Source organism: Hippopotamus amphibius, chromosome 8 (assembly GCF_030028045.1).
Source record: "Hippopotamus amphibius kiboko isolate mHipAmp2 chromosome 8, mHipAmp2.hap2, whole genome shotgun sequence".
Classification (NCBI taxonomy): Eukaryota; Metazoa; Chordata; class Mammalia; order Artiodactyla; family Hippopotamidae; genus Hippopotamus; species Hippopotamus amphibius.
The window spans coordinates 137,110,162-137,129,607 of NC_080193.1; the positions used below are offsets into that span (position 1 = coordinate 137,110,162).

At 32.1% G+C, this 19,446-nt stretch overlaps 1 protein-coding gene across 1 annotated transcript in view; it reads left to right on the top strand.

The window, feature by feature from the left end:
* The window catches only part of SLC4A10 (solute carrier family 4 member 10), a 293,828-nt gene that overhangs the window by 156,103 nt on the left and 118,279 nt on the right, over positions 1 to 19,446 (top strand). The window contains exons 5-7 of the mRNA XM_057745435.1: positions 327 to 487; positions 7,493 to 7,681; positions 16,691 to 16,782. Coding sequence (XP_057601418.1) covers positions 327 to 487; positions 7,493 to 7,681; positions 16,691 to 16,782 — 442 coding nt within the window. The remainder of the gene's footprint in view (positions 1 to 326; positions 488 to 7,492; positions 7,682 to 16,690; positions 16,783 to 19,446) is intronic.

The following is a 19,446-nucleotide window of genomic DNA, read 5'->3' on the forward strand; positions in this document are numbered from 1 at the left end:
TCTTTATTACTTCTACAACAGATTCCCTATGACCGCTGATTAAACATTTATATTAATATATTTTTTCAGTGCTAGAAAAAATAATAAAAATAACAGTTTTTCTTTGCTTTCAATATGTCTTTCAGTGACAAAAATGTTTGTTAAATGGAATTAAAATGAAATAAACCAGATGACTTGGCCTGTCTTTTACTTACTTCTAAAACCCTTGAAACCAAAAAGTAATGTGAATATCTCTATTTATACTTTTACCTTTTATTATTGGGATAAAGGTTCGTTCATCTGCAATATAATATTCAATGTGCTGATAGTAATATTTACTTGTATAGGTGGCTGAAGTTTGAAGAAGATGTGGAAGATGGTGGGGAAAGGTGGAGCAAGCCTTATGTGGCTACTCTTTCATTGCACAGCTTGTTTGAGCTGAGAAGTTGTATTCTGAATGGAACTGTATTGCTGGACATGCATGCCAACACTTTAGAAGAAATTGCAGGTATATCTTTTTTTCTCCTTGGTCTACTTCACCCTTATGGGTACAGCTGATTGTTGTTATTCCCTTTTTCTTATAATCCTATACTATACATGTGTGACTTTTAGGAAATTAATTCTCATGATCAATGTATGAGACCTTAAAAATAACTTTGTTTTACCACCTCATTTAAGATGAAAGAAATTGAATCTCAAAGAAATATGATCTAACTTGCCAGTGGCAAGTCTAGAACACGAACCTATATATCTTGACTCCCATTTAGTATATATTGTTTTTCACCATCATATGTAATTAGACTGTCACCATTAGAAAACTGAAGGAAAAATCCTTAAAGCTAGAGACTGATTTTTTTTTCAATATTCAAATATGTGAAATAACCAAATGAAAGTTTCAATAAGAAAAATGCTACCTTAGAATAAAAAAGAAGGTTATGGACATTTATTTTAAACTGAATTAAAAGTCTTGTATTCCAGAGGAAGCCAAGTGATGCAGTTGAGATTAGTTTGAAATTGAATACTATGATTTGCCTCTGGGGTGAACGATTTGTACTGGAAGCCTATTTTGGCTATATCACGCAGCAGTTATACTTAGGAAGCATCTTACTGTAATTCTGGAAATAAAAGCAAAGAGCTCCTATGTCTTTTGATCTGGAAGACAAACACATTTTAGTAAAAACAGAATAATACAAAAAAACACAGAAATGAATTTTGAAAGGGTATAAATGAAATGGTTAGTGTTTTTTAAAATAAAAACAAAGCTAAGACTCAGGCAGTTTTAAAAAATTCCTAGTTTGGGAAAAAATAAAAGCAGTTCCATGTGGAATTTATTTGTGGAGTAGAAAGACTTCAGAGAGACATCAGTGTCTTAATTATATTGTAAAGATTGGAAAAAAAAAACCCAAAGCACTCTGTGTTTTTTGATCACGTAAATGAGAAAATATTGTATTAGAAAAATAATGTATCTAATTTAATCTTCACAATAGCCTCATAAAGTATGTGTCATTCCCGTATTTCAGTAAGAAAATAGAAATTCTGAAACTTTCATGGTTCAAGTTCCATTTAAGGGCCTCTGACTTTAAGTTCCATGTTTCTTCTATTACACTGCAGCTACTGTCTGAAGAAAGAGATGGCTTGAAATGGATGCTGTTCATTCCTTTAAAATTATTTATTTGGTTGCTGGTGCCAATAGCCATACATTGCAGTATGTGTGGGGAAAAAAATAAGCACAGAGGGAGACTTTGGCTCACAATATTAAGCGCGTGCACACACACACACACACACACACACACACACACACACGACGGGAAAGATAAACTTTCCTCCTCTCAGTTTCATACAACATCTATAAAGAGATTACACTTTAAAATACAGAACTAGAGCCTAGACGCCTGGATAAAGTTAAATACAGTATACTTTTCAGAAGAACACATGACACAGTAACAGGTCCCACTACATCAAGACTTAAAGAAATGATTAACGTGGAAATTAGAAAACTTCCTGAGAATACGGGTAGAGTAGCCATCCAGTTCAATTTCCTAGCTTTACATGATGGGGTATTGCTGATACTCAGTAAAAATTTTTATGTTTTAATTAGGAATGAATGGCTGGGCTTTGCCTAGTACTTTGCAGTTTAGGAAGTTCTTTTTATTAATGCTACAACTATTCTTTTTGATACAACAAACTTAGGGCTTAGTATTATTATTGTTATCCTTCATAAATAAAGAGACAGAAGGTTAAAGGTCTTGCCCAAAATAAGGAGTTTACTTCTGCTCCTTATGTCAGTGATGGCATTGCCTTTGAAAGTGGATTAATTCAAATGAGTTTTGGATTGGCTCTATGTAATGAAGCTGTCAAATTCCTTAACCTGGCAAAATCAGCCTCAGAAAATACTCTACATAGTTTTACCAGGCTTTAACTTTCTTAAAACATGTCATTTCTAATGCTTTCTTTAGGAATTTACTTCTACCAGGAAGTGGTCTCCTGCCGTAATTTGACTAAAACTCTGTTGTTTGTTTTATCACCTTAGCTTGGTTTTGTTGTCTAAATTTATGCTTCCTTTCCCTAAACCTGCCCTCTTCCCAAAGCTCAACTCTGTAGAATATGTAAAAGTTGTTAGCTGTGTGAAATCTAGCTTTTTAAAGAAAATTACAATTTCTAAGTCTCTTCTTACAAATCAAAGTAGTTCAATGGAAGTCTCAATACCCCAAATAGCTTTTTAGTATTCTTTCTTTTCTTCTAATTAGCCTGTATCTTTCTGCCTCCAAAGTAGACCAACTTTTTTAATGTCCCATTTTCAGTGTACAACAGTGTAAATTGCCATTCAGAAAAGGTCAGTAGTTTAGAGCTAACACCACGTAGAAAAATATGATTACAAATACTTATGGTGATCATTATTACCTTAGGTTCCTTTTCAATCATTAATGAGAAGAGATTCTCTCTCTTTGTGTAATTTTAACTTGGCTTATTTAATCCAAAGTTATTTATTTATGCCCTCAATAAAATCTCATTAAAATGTTTTCTCCTGATAGCTTATAATTATTTTCTTATTGTTTACTTATTGCTATTTCTACTTTGTGACAATTCAGCTGTATTTCTAAGTGTGTAGTAAATATGTTTTACATTTTGAAGACTTCTAACTTTGTATTTTCACATCCGCTATCATATTTTATTATCACAGAAACCTTATGAGGTAGGGAAGAGACTATTTCCTCCATTTTATAAACAGGTAAATAGAAAGTGATACATTACGTGTAACGCTTGCAGAGATGGGAATAATTTCTTTTGATTAACCTAAAATCATAAATTTTGTTTTATTCTATTTCATGATAATTTGGGATCATAGTGATTAAGATTTGGAACTTTTTCTTCACCTCTTATTTATCATATTTTTCTATATGTTAGGCAGTTACTAACCTATTAGTTACTAGTTTCTGTTTTGCAAAAGCTTGATATAATAGTTTATCTTTAAGAGCTCTAAGCCCTAGTACTTTGTAGATGCATAGGCTCTGCAGCTTTTTTTCTAGACATTTCCTAGTAGAGGAATATGACCCAGATATTGTTTTAGAATGGTCAAGGATTTTTATATCAATGTTCTGATATGTTTTTAATAGACTCAAATAATTCTTTAAAGAGATTTTTGTAGACTTAGCAGGAGAAAATCCCATTTTTATCTGGCAGGTCTGTCAAGAATTTCTGGTGTAATTAAAGTAGGATTTTCTTTTGGATAAAGTTAATTTAAAAATGTCTATTTCCCAATGTTTTAAGGAACTCAGAATAAATTTAAACTTCTTCCTTCAAAACATTACTTAACCTTTTCAAATCCAAAATTCTCCAGGTGTATTTTCTTATCATGATTTGTCCTGATATGGAGATTAATTGTATTAACAATGCTTCTCAATTATATTCATATAAGTTATAGGCAATTTTATGGTCTATGTTAATCTCTTTTAAATTCAGCAAAGATTAATAATGGAAATATTACCTCTGCAGTGTGTATACTTTAACCTAATTCTGTCAATGAGGGTAAGATATTAAAACCAAACCAAAGTTAGTACCATGGACAGATTAACAATCATAGTTCTCAACTCATTAAAACAACTTTTGTTGTTTAAAATCTTTCATGGAAGGAAAAATCCATAGTTTGCTCCACTGAATATAATCTGCAGATTTGGGAGTTTGTTAATAGCCATATTTTTTTTAAATGCCTATACTATGAGTATTACCACCCTTGGTCTAGAAAATAAGTATTCTTATGGTACTTTACATTTTCATTATACACACTCCTTTCTGTACTGTCAACAAACTGTAAAATTTAGAACCCCCTATCTCTCACTTCTCCCCCAACATCTTTTAAGTTAAGACAATGGATTTTTAAGACAAAGGAATTATATGATATTTTTAAAGAGGCAAAGATTTATATAGAGTCTGTAAAATCTCATGGTCTCTAGAAGCTTTCATTCAGTAGTCAAAATGGATTGATCATGATAAGATAATTGCCTGATCAGGATGAAAAGTATTTTTTCACTTTCTGAGGTCTTTTTACACAATTGCTACTCATTCTTCTGGAGCCTGTTTAGTGCTTAGAAGACTGTGACCAATGTATCCTTTTCCTTCTTGCTTCTCTTATCACCCAGATCCTGGCATTGTGCCTTGGCAGTCTAGACTATTATTTAGGCATCATAGCCTGCTGAGATTGTCAGTCTTGACTCTGGGCCCAAAGCCGTTATGGCCCATTATCCTTTCCCTCTTTTCAAAGCTAATACTAACATATATTATAGTGGTGAAGAGAACAATGTAAGTGATTAGTCAATCACACTCCCTTTGGTACTTAAATTTCACCTTAGTATAGGTTATATTCTTAAGCAAATTGATTAACTTTTCCGATTCATTAAGACATTGCTTGATGCAATTATACCTCAGGAATTTACTGTGTATTTCTGTGACTAATGAGCAGATGAGTGTTTTTTTTCTATTTACTTTCTCTTTTGTAACTGTTTTATATAAAGACCTTATCTCTGTAAAACTTCAAAGCTATTGACGTACTGTTTTTCATAGTTTGCTGTGGAAAGACTGTGCTTTGGTAAGAATGAAAAACTATAAACATGTGCATGTTTTATCATATGATTAATTTTTATTCTGATTAGAATATTGAAATGGGGATACATATCATGGCTTACAGATGAAACTGCTGTGTGATGATAACCTACTTTATGACTATTATGAAGTATATAATGCATATTTTACATACATTTTTCCATCTTAGCAAGGTTGCAGTATAAAGTCACAGATGTTGACAATTTATCATTTCCTTTGTTTCAAATTAATCCAAGGCTACTGTAATTACTGATCTCCAAAAAACTGAGATATAAGTTTAAATGTTCTATACTATCATGAATTTTCAGAATTGGAAGAGACTTTGGAGGTAACGATAGTGGACATTGCGGCTGGTTCCCAGACATGCATTCTGCCTCTTTCCATTGTAAACAGCCAAGTGATAGAGTAAAGGTTGGCAAATTATGCTCTATATGCAGATATGGCCACTGCCTGATTTTGTTAGGCATGTGAGCTAAGAATGGTTATTACATTTTACATAATTAAACAATAATGAAAAGAAGAGCAATATTTTGCAACATGAAAACTATATGAAATTTAAATTTTAGTGTCCTTAAAAAAGTTTTATTGAAACATAATTATGGTAATTTGTGTACGTGTTGTCTATGGCTACTTTCATGCTATAAAAATGGGGTTGAGTAGTCGTGACAGACATTGTATGGCCTTCAAAGCCTAAAATAGTTATTATCTGGCCCATTATAGCGAAAGTTTGTTTACCTCTGGTTTAGCGAAATGACTCCAGAGTGAAGGGCAGTTCTTGATAAGTCTCAGCCAACAGGGGATCCCATCTTCTTTGTCAGTGATTGGCTCAGCAGAGACAGGACCATGTCAGTTGAGCTTAGAATTGCTCCTGGGCACAGGGAAAAGGACTTTTTTTTAAAGAGAAAGTCACAAAAAGGCAAAGAATCTCTGATATGAACAAAGATGTGTATTTCCTTGTTGCTGCTAGCAGCCATCTTATGCCTCTAAGGAGCATAGCCTGAGGTGCAAGCTCACACATCAAGGAGGGGAAAACTGACAAAATCACAGAGGAATGGAATTAAATCCAACCTAACTTTGATTTTTCTGTTATGTGAGCCAATGAAATTTGTTGTTTTTGATAGTTTGATTTGGGTTTTCTGTTATTGATAAACCCAACTTTGCCTCTGCTTGACATAGTAGTATAAAATCCAAGTAAATGAATTAAAACCAGCAAAAAATTTAAACCATGAACCCATAGCCTACTTAAAGGAAATTTCAAAGAAGATCTTGTACCAGGAAGTATTTACTGAGGGCCTCAGTATTCCAATCAATACATTAGGTGCCTTATGTCCTGGCAACAATGCTGGTGTGAGATAGCTCTTATCTCTGTCTTAGAAATAAGGACACTGCGATTATTTAACTTTACAAGACCACACAGCTGGAATGTGGGACAGTGACCCAAGTCTGTTTCCCCAGTCATTTCCCTTTCACACTGAAGGGAAACACTGTTTGGAAAGGAAGATTCTGTTAATTTTCAAATCTTCCAGTGTACTCAGTGGGGCAGTGGAAGGCAATTCATTGTAATCTGCTACATAAGGAGTTACACCTCAGAAAATCAAATAGAGTGAATATTTGATCATATGAAAGCAGATTAATTACACTGAGTTCTATTGAGGTGACCTTTATATTACCAAGAAACTAAAAATGTCTTTACTCATCTACTTATTTTATAGGCATTTCTGACATATGGTAAATATCAATCTCCTTAATTATAGCCTTCTGAAATCTCACCTTTTATTTTTTTGTTTTATAGTTACAGAAGATTTTTTCTTTTAATATAAACACATTATCAAGGAAGGTCTGAGAGGACTGACTTTATATTAACATGAAAGTTTACTTTCCAGCTCCAAATGCAACCAACTAGATAGTTGCCTAAGTCTCCTTGCATCAGATTTTTACAGGTGGACTTTTGTTCACTTAAAGAAGAAACATGGAAGTTATTCTCCACTAGAAAAAGGGAGGAAAACCATATTAAAATATAAGTATGAAACTACTTTCCAATTTTAAACATACTAAATTATATTTATACTACCCCTGATACTATTCCCTCTCATCAGTGTGAATAATGGAGAATATGAAGCACTTTGTTCTGAATACAACTATTCCTGTTTGAAAAACAAAACTCTGTAAGATCATTACGTATTTAAAAATGAATGGTTTATAATGAAAATTTTTCCAAGTCTTTCTTGTATCGCATTTCTACAAAGAAAGACAAACTTCTGTTTCTAAGACCATACTTAGAGATTTTTTTAAAGGAATTCATTCCTATTTTAAGATGAATAATATTATCTAGGATATGCATATTTGGACTCAGTGATTCGCTACTGGCACATCACAAGAAAGCTGTGCTCATCTTCTTTCTGCCTTCACTCTTCAGATATGGTCCTTGATCAACAAGTGAGCTCAGGTCAGCTCAATGAGGATGTACGCCACAGGGTCCATGAGGCACTGATGAAACAGCATCACCACCAGAATCAGAAAAAACTTACCAATAGGATTCCCATTGTTCGTTCCTTTGCTGATATTGGCAAGAAACAATCAGAACCAAATTCCATGGATAAAAATGGTAAATGTTTCTTTATTGTGCTCTTATTGTTTATTATAGTTGTCTGAAATATCAAAGTCCTTTAAAATGTATCTTACTTGAAAATGATCTATTGAAATTCAGATTGCTGTGGTAGAATTGTTTCTTTTCATTTTCATATATCGTTTTATAATAAAGCATCAAACTGTAGAAATTTTAACAAAGAATTTGCTTCCTGAAAGTCTCGTGAAAGAATACAAGGGAAACTTTTATCTAATAAGAAGTTATACACTTAAATGTAGCAAACATAAACTGAGTGTCAATTGCAGCCCAAATAAGGTCCCAGTCTTTGTCTCATAGCTTGAGAATGTTTTTAGTTAAAATGAATAATGATCAACATTTAGTGATTGTGGAAGAAAGATACTGGCTTCATGTTGCTCATGGTCAACAAATCCCTTTAGAGATTATGATTGAAAAGAGCAGCTAGTACACTACTTGTGTCTCTACATGTATTAAGCCTGATTTCTAGTTCATGGGCTCATGGCTTTTGCAGTACTGCATCATCAATGTCCATGGAGCCAGTGCACTTACCATCTTGGCACACCAATATAGATGACACCAACCATTGTTTTCTAGCAGTCATTCATGACTTACTCCTTATCAATCATGAAGCAAAAACAGTACTGATTGTTTTATCCTTTCTGTGTATTTTATTCTCTCTTTGCATCCATTTGACCTTCATCTTTTACACTAAGGAAGTTGCTTAGAAATCTCTTATCATTCAACCTTTCCAACAGTCTTGTGAAGGTAAATGAAGTTATCACGAGGATGATATAAATTTGTTATACTTCCACTAGCTATAAAAGTTCACAGTTTTAAAAGATACGAATTAATGAAAAGTAATTTCAAATGTTTTACTAGAAAGACTCCAATTTCCACGAATGGGCTAAAGCCTGTATATTGACAGCATGGACTTTTTGTAATTTCACTCCTATTTTCAAAAGCTTTAGAGATGCCTTAAATACAAATGCATGAAAATGAGGTTTTTCCAGGTTCTGCTTTATATAGGAATTTTTACCAGTTTTCATACTACTGAATCAAATATACACAAATAGAAGAAATATTTTAATAAATCATTAAAGACGGTTAGATGCACTATTTTCTCAGAACACAGCACCAGTTCTAAATGCAAAATAATTTTTGAAATACTCATTTGAGTTTTTTAAAGACCCTTCAATGACTGAATATAAATCATTGTTATATTGAAGACTCTGTGGTTATGCATATATTAAGTTCAATAGAAGTATTATGAGTGCTTTATGGTATACACCAACTTGTATTTGTAGATCCCGCTGGATAGTTTGAGGATTTATAACTTGCTTTGAATTATATCATATATTTAAAATATATTCGTAATCTAAATCTCAATTTGGTTTAAAATATGTTATATGTGAAAATCACAAAATGAAGCTTTTATATTCTGAAACATTATAAATATGGTACTTTTATTATGCTTACAATACTAGTATTTATTTGATATGATGATATTAAGAAAACAGATTAAGATATTTACTAATTTTGACTATGGACTTATGTCTACATGATTCCAAAGACTATTAAAATATTCTCATGAACTAAATCTCTACAAATGAAAGCATATTTTGTAAAAATAAACTTCTGCCTTTATTTCATTACCTTTACTGGAAATCAGATGATAAAATATGTGTCTATAATAATGATATGTTTATTCACAGATGCCAGGATCTTGGGTTGTGGACTAGCTGTAATTTTTATCTCAAATTTCACTGGGGATAACATTTACTATAAAATGATTTTATTACATTATGTTTTTGGAGAGAAGAGGGTACTAAATTCACTGGCTGAATTATTTTTTGTAATATCAGATAAACCTGGACACACTACTTATTACAGCTTTAAACTTTCATTAAACATAAGAAGAGGTGATAAAATTATAACTTTAAATCATAAAGTCCACATATAGAGACATATGGATACAAAGGTTTCCTGAGAGCCTGATTTTTGTCTTATTCAGGCAATTGCTTAGTTTTTCTGAAAACTAGGATGTAAATAGTTCTTAAGTGATTCTGTCACCATCTGTACAATCAGCCTTTATCTGAACACATACAGATCCTTTTGAGACATACATTAGGGTAATAAAAACTTGGAAACATTTCTAATAAGATTCATATATCCAATTAAGTATTGTTGTAGAGTATGCTGTCAGAAGTGGTTTTCTAAGACTAGGCTTATAACACCTCCTTATGACTCTGTTTTGCTTCCTCACACACTTTGCATAATTATGTGTGTTAAGAATTCTGAAAATATGAATAGACTTCACCAATTTAGAAATAAGTCTCGTATCCAGAAGTGAAAAAAAGTGTGAAAGACCTTTATTACTAAGCTTCTCAATCTACTTATGAACTCTAAAAACTGATAAACTCTAGGTAAACAAACAAATCAAAATTCATAGCTGTAAATATAGATTTGACATTCTGCTTCAAAATATGCAATACAGATTTAATTTTTTGTGTGCAGTAGTACAGAGAGATACGAAAGGATTTCAATACATCCAAAATGGTAAAAATAATATTCTCATTATTTTTAAAAAATCTCTTCAGTAGAATATTTCATGAAAAAAGACTGACTTTTTAAAAAAATTAAGATTATAGAATAGAAATTAAATAGAGTGAGGATTTTCCAGAAACTTGAAAACACAAAACATTTTCCTTGCCAAGCATAGGGATGGAAATAAGCCCCATCTTTTTTAATACACCTTTACTTTAGAAGTGAAACAATTGAAATTCCTTCAAAACCAAACTGATGCTTATATAGAGAACTCTAAAAAAGTCATATAGAATAAAGTTTGTACTTCCTTAGTTGACCTGTTCCTTGAACATGCTACCTTGGTAGTAGTCCCAAGGGTTAAACATTCAGATATTTCAATCTGAAGATCAAATGGGGTTCTTTCCCATTCCATAGCTTAGATTTACAAGATGGTGATTTTCTTGCTCCTCTCCTCTATCTGCACTATTTTGTTCATAACTTTTTTAGTGATTTGTGATAATCTGTCAACCTCTCCTCCAAATACGCTAGCTTAACTTTTTCATATACTTTTCCCGTGGTGTACTGCACATTCTCTTAAGGGCTCAGAAGCAGGATCCTAGGGATTCACCATGCATTTTTAATGCCACCATGCTGTGTTTAACTTTCACTTTTCATTAAGCATCAAAACTGTGAGAATTAAATGTCTGATTCTGATGTTTCAATAAAGTGTCAGTTATATTTGGCAAAACAACAGCAAAAAAATAATAGAAAAATCATATCTTCTTTAACATTAGAACTCTGAAAAGAATATTGTGGAAGGTACTCAAATATATCAAGAATATTCAAATAATTTCTTGAAACTAGAAGGACTTTCTAAAATAAAAATGAGACTTTTGTTTTTAATGATCTAGAAAGCAAGATATGTCAGCATTTGTATTCACCCTTTAGGCCATACATTCAATTGTATTTGAGACATTGGATTACAAATCTATTCTAAAATATTATTACCCTTGTAATAACCTTTACATTAAAAAAATAATTTAGGACTCAGTTTCCTTAGATGTAGGGTGGCTTCATTCCACTGTTTCCTTTACTAATAATTCTAACTCTCTTTTTCTTCACATATCTTTTCTCTCTCCTATTCTGCATACTTTCCAGTTGTACCTTTTATTTAGGATCTTAAAAGGAGTTACAGAGTAGAAGCTCTCTTACTTTCAAAATTATAGGTTACTGGAGAACATTTAGATCTGGAAGGATGGGATGACTTGACTCTTTAGGCCTGCATAGATTTCAGCCCTTGAAGTAATGTACACTTCTGTATTGTGAATGATTTTATTTATGGCTTTTGGAAATCAGTTTTATGGCTTTATAATTGTGTCCTTTACAAATGCTGTACTTTTTAATTTTCAGGTGTACAATGTTTTATGTGTGTTTAGATATTTATATGTGTTCTTATTTTTTAAATACTGTGGTCTCATAAGTAAGATATCAAGAGATCAAAAAGTATTCCATATAATGTTTTACCTTGAAGAAAAAAAAGCTCAAATAATAGTTCTTAGAATTACTTGAAAGAAAACATTTAAAAACTCATGTAGATGATAGAATTAAATGTTATATAATAAAGGTATTTTTCCATTGTTCCCCCCAAAATCAAGATGATGTTGACACAACTGGTGGGTCTGTTGAGAGACTGTTTGTTGCTACTGAGTTTGGGAATCTCAAGGTTAAGTCTTAACAGCAAAAATATTTCTAGTATGATGTGTTTAAAATTGTTATTTCTTATATTACATTAATTGTTTTCAGGCATACTAATTTTTCTTCAAGTTTAACTGTGTGCATACATACTTTTCATGTTTTTGAAGTATAGCTCACCTAATCAACATTTTCTATAAATATTTAGCCTTTCTTTCTTCATGTTTTCTATCCCCATGAATAAATGTATTGTTACACATGTATGTAACTTTGTCATTCATTTTTATATTTCTTTATTTTGCTCTGTCTTGTGTCTGTCTCTAACAGGCTCATCTCATCTCTGTACCTCCCTCATCTCCTACCCTTTGGGTACTCTAAATGCGTTGAAGGTTCCTGAGGTAGTGTAAACCAGCTTGGTCTCTAGGTTAATAGTAATGTACCTCCATGTCTTCATCCCAGTTTCCTTCTATTACACATGATTTTCAGTGGATTAAGCAGTAGCAAATACTGATGTACTTCAGTAGTATATTATTCTCCTATTGATTTGAATTTGGCCAAATAAAAATTTAAAAGCTGCTGTTTTATAATATTTATATACATAATTTATTTAAAGAGGAAGAAGTCTATAAGTAGACTTAAATGAATTAATGTAACTTTAATAAATTTTTTGAGAACATATTTATGGTTGTGTTTCAATAATGATATACTTTAATGATACTGACACTACTTTAAAAAATAGCAATTTTGACATAATCTCATGTTCCTTCACCACAGCTTTATGATCAGGGAAATGACTCTGCCAGTCTCACAACGGACTTGGTGAAAAGTTTATTGTGTAACAGGCAGAAAAGTAGAGCTTCCATTTTCTAGTTACAGGTTGCTTGAATTACTCTCAGTTTCCTCTTGTGCTTGTCCATATCTTTTATGGTTTGCCTTGGAAAAGTACATGGCTTATAATAACTTTTTATTTAACTTATATATGATCCCTACATGGAGGTCCAGAGGAAAAAATGAGTTCATGACTCAAAGGAAAATTAATTCAAACAGTTGCTGATATGAATATTATATAATATGTGTTTTAATTGATAAGATATATAACAAATATTGAAACTTTAGATTTAAGGTGGTGAACTCTTTGAGTTTAAAAGGTTGGAAAGGTAAAAATACACGGTAAATATATAAGGGTGATATTAGGTTTCTCAAATGTTTACATTTAAATAGTCATGAACATGCCTCAGCTAATAATGTGTCCACTTTTCATCAGTCTTTGAATAATTTACCCTGAATATAATAAAGTTTTAAGTTAATAAATATCTTTTTTTGGATAATCATCTTAATGTCTCAAAGTTATTTAGATATTATAATAACAGATGTGATTAAACATTGCAATGACATTTACTTATAGAATATATTAACACAGACAGTGATGAGTGAGCAAAGTGAAGGTAATATAGAGAGATAGGCAAAAACATGTATGTTCAAAAGCATTGTGGCATATTCATTAGGAAAAGTATCATAAAAATAGCATTTATAAAACTTCCACGTGTGTATGTGAATGCTAAACCCTAACTTTATACTAGTTTGTCCTGGAGGGGGAAATCCTAGCAAATTCTCTGTTATCCTTTTAGGAAACATTCTCTTCTGGCTGAAGGTAAAATCTTGCCTGAAAATTGTCTTCTGTGAACTAGTATTGTTTTAGATATCAGTGAGAAAATAAGGGATGCTCTTTTAAAACCTAAATTTACTGATTCTTCTTATGTAATAGTATTTGAGTTAATGAAAGTCATTTTGAAGTCTAAGTCCATCACCTTCTTCTGAAAGGCAGTGCTAACTGGAATAAACTAAAGAAATCAGTGTTCAGACAGAAAAAGATTATAGTTGATAACAGAATTATAAAAATTATTAATTTTTTACATTTATTTATTTAAATCACCCTCTTTTTAAAAATTAATTAATTTATTGGCTGCACTGGGTCTTTGTTGCTGCAATAAAAATTATTTAATTTATGAAATTTCCAGTAGTTAAACAGACTGTAATTCATGTGCAGATTTTAGATAGGTAGGTAGCTAGGTAGGTAGGTGGGTGGATAGTTAGGTAGATAGATAGACAGATAGATAGATAGATAGACAGACAGACAGACAGACAGAGCAAATAAAATTTTAAGCTTTATTTAAAGGCTTCAGGTTTTTCAAAATAACCCAAACCAAACCTCTCAATTTAATTTTTAAATAATAATACTTATGCATTTTTCTGTATCCTGCAAGTTTTCAGATACTGCCTTGAAAGTACACACATTTAATATGTGTTGTTTCATTTTAACAAATTAACATACACATTGAGAAATAAGATGTGGAGTACTTTTTAAACTCTGATCAGATGTATTTGACTACTAATATTTACCAATATTTAATTATTATCTCTGAAATATGAGACATCAAACTTGTGGTTTATATTCCTATATCATAGGATGGTAGTTTTTATGCTTTTTTTCCTGCATTAGCATGCATTCTATGCACATACCTAGATCTAGGACTAGCAGGGAAATTGCTATCATCTAGTATATCTCCTACTAGTTAAGTACTCTCCACTAGGTCATTATCTATATCACTTAAAATAGTCATAGAAAATATTTTTCAAATCCCTTCCTGATGATCAACTTTATGAGGTAATATTTTGTAAAATTTTCAGAACAAGAATAGCATAGAACAATAAATCTCAAAATATATTGATACTTACAAGAGGAAATACAAGTGCCAATGTTTTAAACATATCTCATGAGCTGAAGGTAATTTATGAAATAGTCTGCTTTTAAATTATATATGTGAAAACATAGGCTATTCAATTTCTTCAAATTTTAAGTTACAGCATATTTCCTATCCAATAAATACGCTTCAAAGTTAATGATTTTGTATTGGGTTGACTATTTTTGTATGTTTACTGATTGAGTGAAATAATTGGTCTTCCATGTAGTTTTACATCACGTGAAATAAATTATTATAAGAAAGCAGATATATGTTTAATTTATCCGTCCAATTTTACAGAACATTCAGTAAATTTAGGTTTAAATATATATAATGTTCTAACTCATGAAAATATGGAGAAATGATGTGAAACTGGTGATTGAAGACATCTGTTAGTAGCACAAATGCATTACGTAAAAGGTTTTTTTAAAACTACAGTTATTATTTTGAGAATTATAAGCTAAATGACTGCTAATGAACAGTTCATAGTCATAGCTGCACGCTGCAGTTAGAAATGGGAGAATGAAAATAACCGACGCAGCTTAAGTCTGTCACTTCTCTAAAGTTAATATGTTTTTTTGTTTGCTGTAATTAGAATTTGTGTATATGGTTTAAGGTGTATTTGCTTTTAAAATCATTTAAAAATTCTTCATCAAATGTGTTACTTTGCTTAGTGAAAGCAGTGAAATATTTAAATTTTAAAAGAATCTTAAGCCCATTACTCTCTGGCAATATAACAATTTCAAACCATAGAAAAATTATACCTATTAATAAATAGCCTCTGCCTGAGAGCCTTAATAGTTCAAAAAGCAAAAATATATTAGTAATATTTGAAAGTAAATTATTAGTGCTTTAATTCATACTTGGTAATTTCTGGGTAACAAACAATAAGTGGATTTCAAGAGAGAATTTAAAGGAGAGGTATAATTTGTATATACACTAGCAGTTTAGAGAAATTCAGATAAGTACAGTCTGCAGTAATTGGAGAAGAGACTAAAGGTAAACTTTGAATAAAGTTGGAATTTAGGTGTTAGAGAGAAGAGCTAAGCAGAGAGAAGAGACATGAGAATAAGAGCAGTATTTTGGAGTAACTGAGTTATGGTCATAAAACATGGTCAAGGCTTCAAAGCTGAGTTGTTGTTACTCATAGCACACTAAAAGTAATGAGTTTGGGAGAGGTTAGGGAAAAGAGAGATGCATGTGAAATTAAGCAAACATCGTTCATTTTTATCATTTAATTGTTAAACATGGATAGATTTCAGATAAGTTGTGATTGAAAAGAATGTTTCATATTTAGTGAATAATGGAATGTAATTACCCTTTGCTAGCCATTGTCACAGTCTCAGCGGTATGTCCGCTTAGCAAATATCATAATGCTTCTTATAATGGGAAAAAGACTACAAAATAATTGAATTGCTGGTTAGCGTTAATGGAAAACAAATACAAAATTTGTTGATCTTTTGTCATGCAGACCAAGGTAAAGGTATTTCTAACTGAAGCCCTCATATGGAAATCTCTAAAAGCTGTTGTGAAAGAATTTTTTCTTTGGTTTGTTTTTTCAGATGCAGTAGAAGCTATAAATATGCTGTGTACTTTTCAGATAAATATTCACCCTTTAAAAAACAATGTTACACTTAAAATTCTTCAGTCTGAGCTTAAATCATAATAGAGGTCTATCTTGTCATATATATATATATATATAGGCGTACACCTTCCATTAGTTTTAGATAAAATTTGGAAGTCACTGATGTTTCAAAACCATGATTAGATTAAAATCTTCTTGTAGATGTTCTTTCTTTATAGAGAATAACTGTTTAGTTATAGAGTTTTAATCTGAGAATTAGCTTACATTTTCTTGACTGAATTCTCCCATTTCTATCTGTAACTGATAAAAATATTTGTATTTATATATATCTATTTATATTGACCCTTCATGCTTACCTTATAAATTCATTAAGAAGCCTATGTTAGTTTAGTTTAATTCATATTTAACTTAATATGTCTAGAATTATATAAGTAATTGTTTGTATTCTATAATAACAATCTCTTTTAGCAGGTCAGGTTGTTTCTCCCCAGTCTGCTCCAGCCTGTGTTGAAAATAAAAATGATGTGAGCAGGGAAAACAGCACTGTTGACTTCAGCAAGGTAAGCTTTTCTCCCTCTCATTTAAGTAAGTCGCTGAGTTATTACTAGAAATTACCAACCATTTTAAGAGGTGTTGACACAATGTTTTTGCATGCACATTTGTTTCTTAGCCAAAGCTTGATAGTTATAGATAATGTTAGCATTTAAGTGCACATGTAATGTTTTGCCTATTCACAAAACCAAATGTGCAAGTTTTACGCGCAGTCTTCAGGTTTCAGCCACTTGGTGTGATGCATCTCTTCCAGTAAAAAGGATAACTGGACTACAGAGGATTTAAAAGAAGTTTATTATTTAAAATTTCTGCTAGTTTTTTTTTTTTTCAAAATCATTTTTCCTCCGTTTGTAGAAAAGCACATCATATAACTTAAAGCTTCACCGTCCTCATTCAGAGAAAGGCATTAGTGTTAAGAAACACTAGCACATAGTGAGACTGAACAGAGTTTTGAATAAAAACATAATAAAGACTGACTGTCGAGGGATCTATCTAATTGGAGACAATTCAAATGAAATCATTTATCTGAATGTGTTCTAAGAAAATATTGTGTGAAAATAATGTGATTTTGCTTAGCAAATTCCTGACATTCTGTATGTGTTACTGTTGGCTGTGGCAAACTAACACTTTATCAGGAAAGAAGAGTTTTAATAATGACCAAAAATAGAGTCAACGATTTTCTTTATCCGAGTGGCTGAAACAGTAATAACTCATAGTAATTTTTTTTTTTCATGAAGTCCTTAGCACTGGCAATGATGTAACTGTGGGGGGAGGTGGGAATGGGAAGCAGCGTATAGGAAGTGGCCTGCATCAAGCTTCTGAAAAGATGAATAGCCATCAGCGCTTTGTTGATGTTTCAAAATCCCTCTGCCAGTGCCAAAATGGTCTAGGTCTAGTCTCGTGCATGCTCTCCCTCTGGTGCCTGGCGGAGTCTCTGTGGGAGCGTGATGTACCAGCTTAAGTCTGTTAATTATGCGTGCAGGGGCTGGGAGGCCAACAAAAGGGGCATACTAGTCCATGTGGGATGAAACAAAGGCATGAAAAAGGACCTCCACACCAGCAAGAGAGAGAGGTGAGGGCATACTCGGGCTCTGTTTCTACAGTGGTTCAAAGTTCATCTCACTGTACGGAGGCATGTGATTCAAATGTTAAGCCAGTTCAAATGTAGTCCATTTCCGCTCCAAAAAATATCTTTTTAAAGCATTACATCTTCATTCATCGACAAGTTGGAATAGAAGTGTCGCAAACTGCCATACATTTAATTTCTGACGCTCTTCATTTGAAATAGTATCTTAAAAGCAATGACATAAGAACTTGCTTACTTGTTTGTGCAGGAATTAACAGTATAACAAGGGCACAGTGAACATTCTCAAAAACAGTGATAATAAAACACATCCTTTCAAGTAAATTACCTTTTACCTTTTTTTAAAAGGATATAACCCTTTGACACTGAATTTTATATCTCTATCATTTTGCTTTTAGTTGTCTGACCTATTTTTGCAGCCTTCAAAAGTGCTTCAACACATTTGAAAGGAAATGAATATAGCCAAATGGAGACAGTAGTCTTATTTTCAGGGCTCCTAGAACAATTTGAACTGTAGAAGAGTGCAAAATAGATTTTCTTTTCTTCAATCCTTTTCTTTCTTATTGCATTTCAAATCACTGGACTGCTCCAGTTTTCAGTGGGAAAGTTAAATTTTTGGAGCCCTCTACTCAGTGCCAGCCATCTGTATTTCTCAGCCTCTTGTCCATAGGATGGCACCCTTGAAAGAACATCATTTTTGAGAAAGAACATGGGATCCTAACTAGCGTTTATAAGTGATCTGATCTTGGAGAAGCTCTCTGAACTTCATCTTTCTCATTTGTAAAATAAGAATAATACCTATTTATAATTTTTTTGTGTGAAGATTAAGTGAGAATATATGCAGAGAGAGCCTGGCAGAGTGCTGGGCTTTAGTAGGTGTTCAATAAAATGTGGCTATTACTATTATTGTTGTTGATATCAGTGGAAATGGTAGTGTCAAAAGTAAACGCTGGACTGGAATTTAATATGTTTTGGTTCCCATTGGATCTCTAGTGCCTTGAACAGCGTTTGGGATGTATGTGTTGAATGAATCTTATGAGGTTCAAGACAACTTAAGCCTTAGGCTCTGGATTTTTTTTTTTTTTAAACAAAGTAATACTTCCTGCCTTATAACCTGGAAGGGCAGAGTAGGAGGATTTGAAAAGACCAAACGTAATGCATCACTATGGAAACAAACTTTAGTGCCAGATTTTGCAGGAACATGCGTTAAGGGTTTTTAGCCTAGTGATTTCAGTTTGATAGTAAATTTATCAAAGTGAATGTATCAGTCTTCAGATTACTTTGTTTATTTAAATACTTTAAGTTTTAATATGTAGAATTTTGAGATGTTAAGGGAAAAAAGTCCTTTTTCATTTCATGTGACTTGATCCTGTGCTATCTGCATTCAGACTATATATTTTTAACCCTTCCAGTGGTTAGGCCCATGAAACTTAATTCATTTAAGGAATGTTTTTAAATATAATATGAATTGTCAGGTTTTTTGATTCCTATAATGCTTTTAGAAAGCACGTGTTGTGTTTTTAAACTGACATGTAGAAGATGGCTATTTTATTATTTCCCAAATGTTGGTGGTTTCTTTTATTTCAAA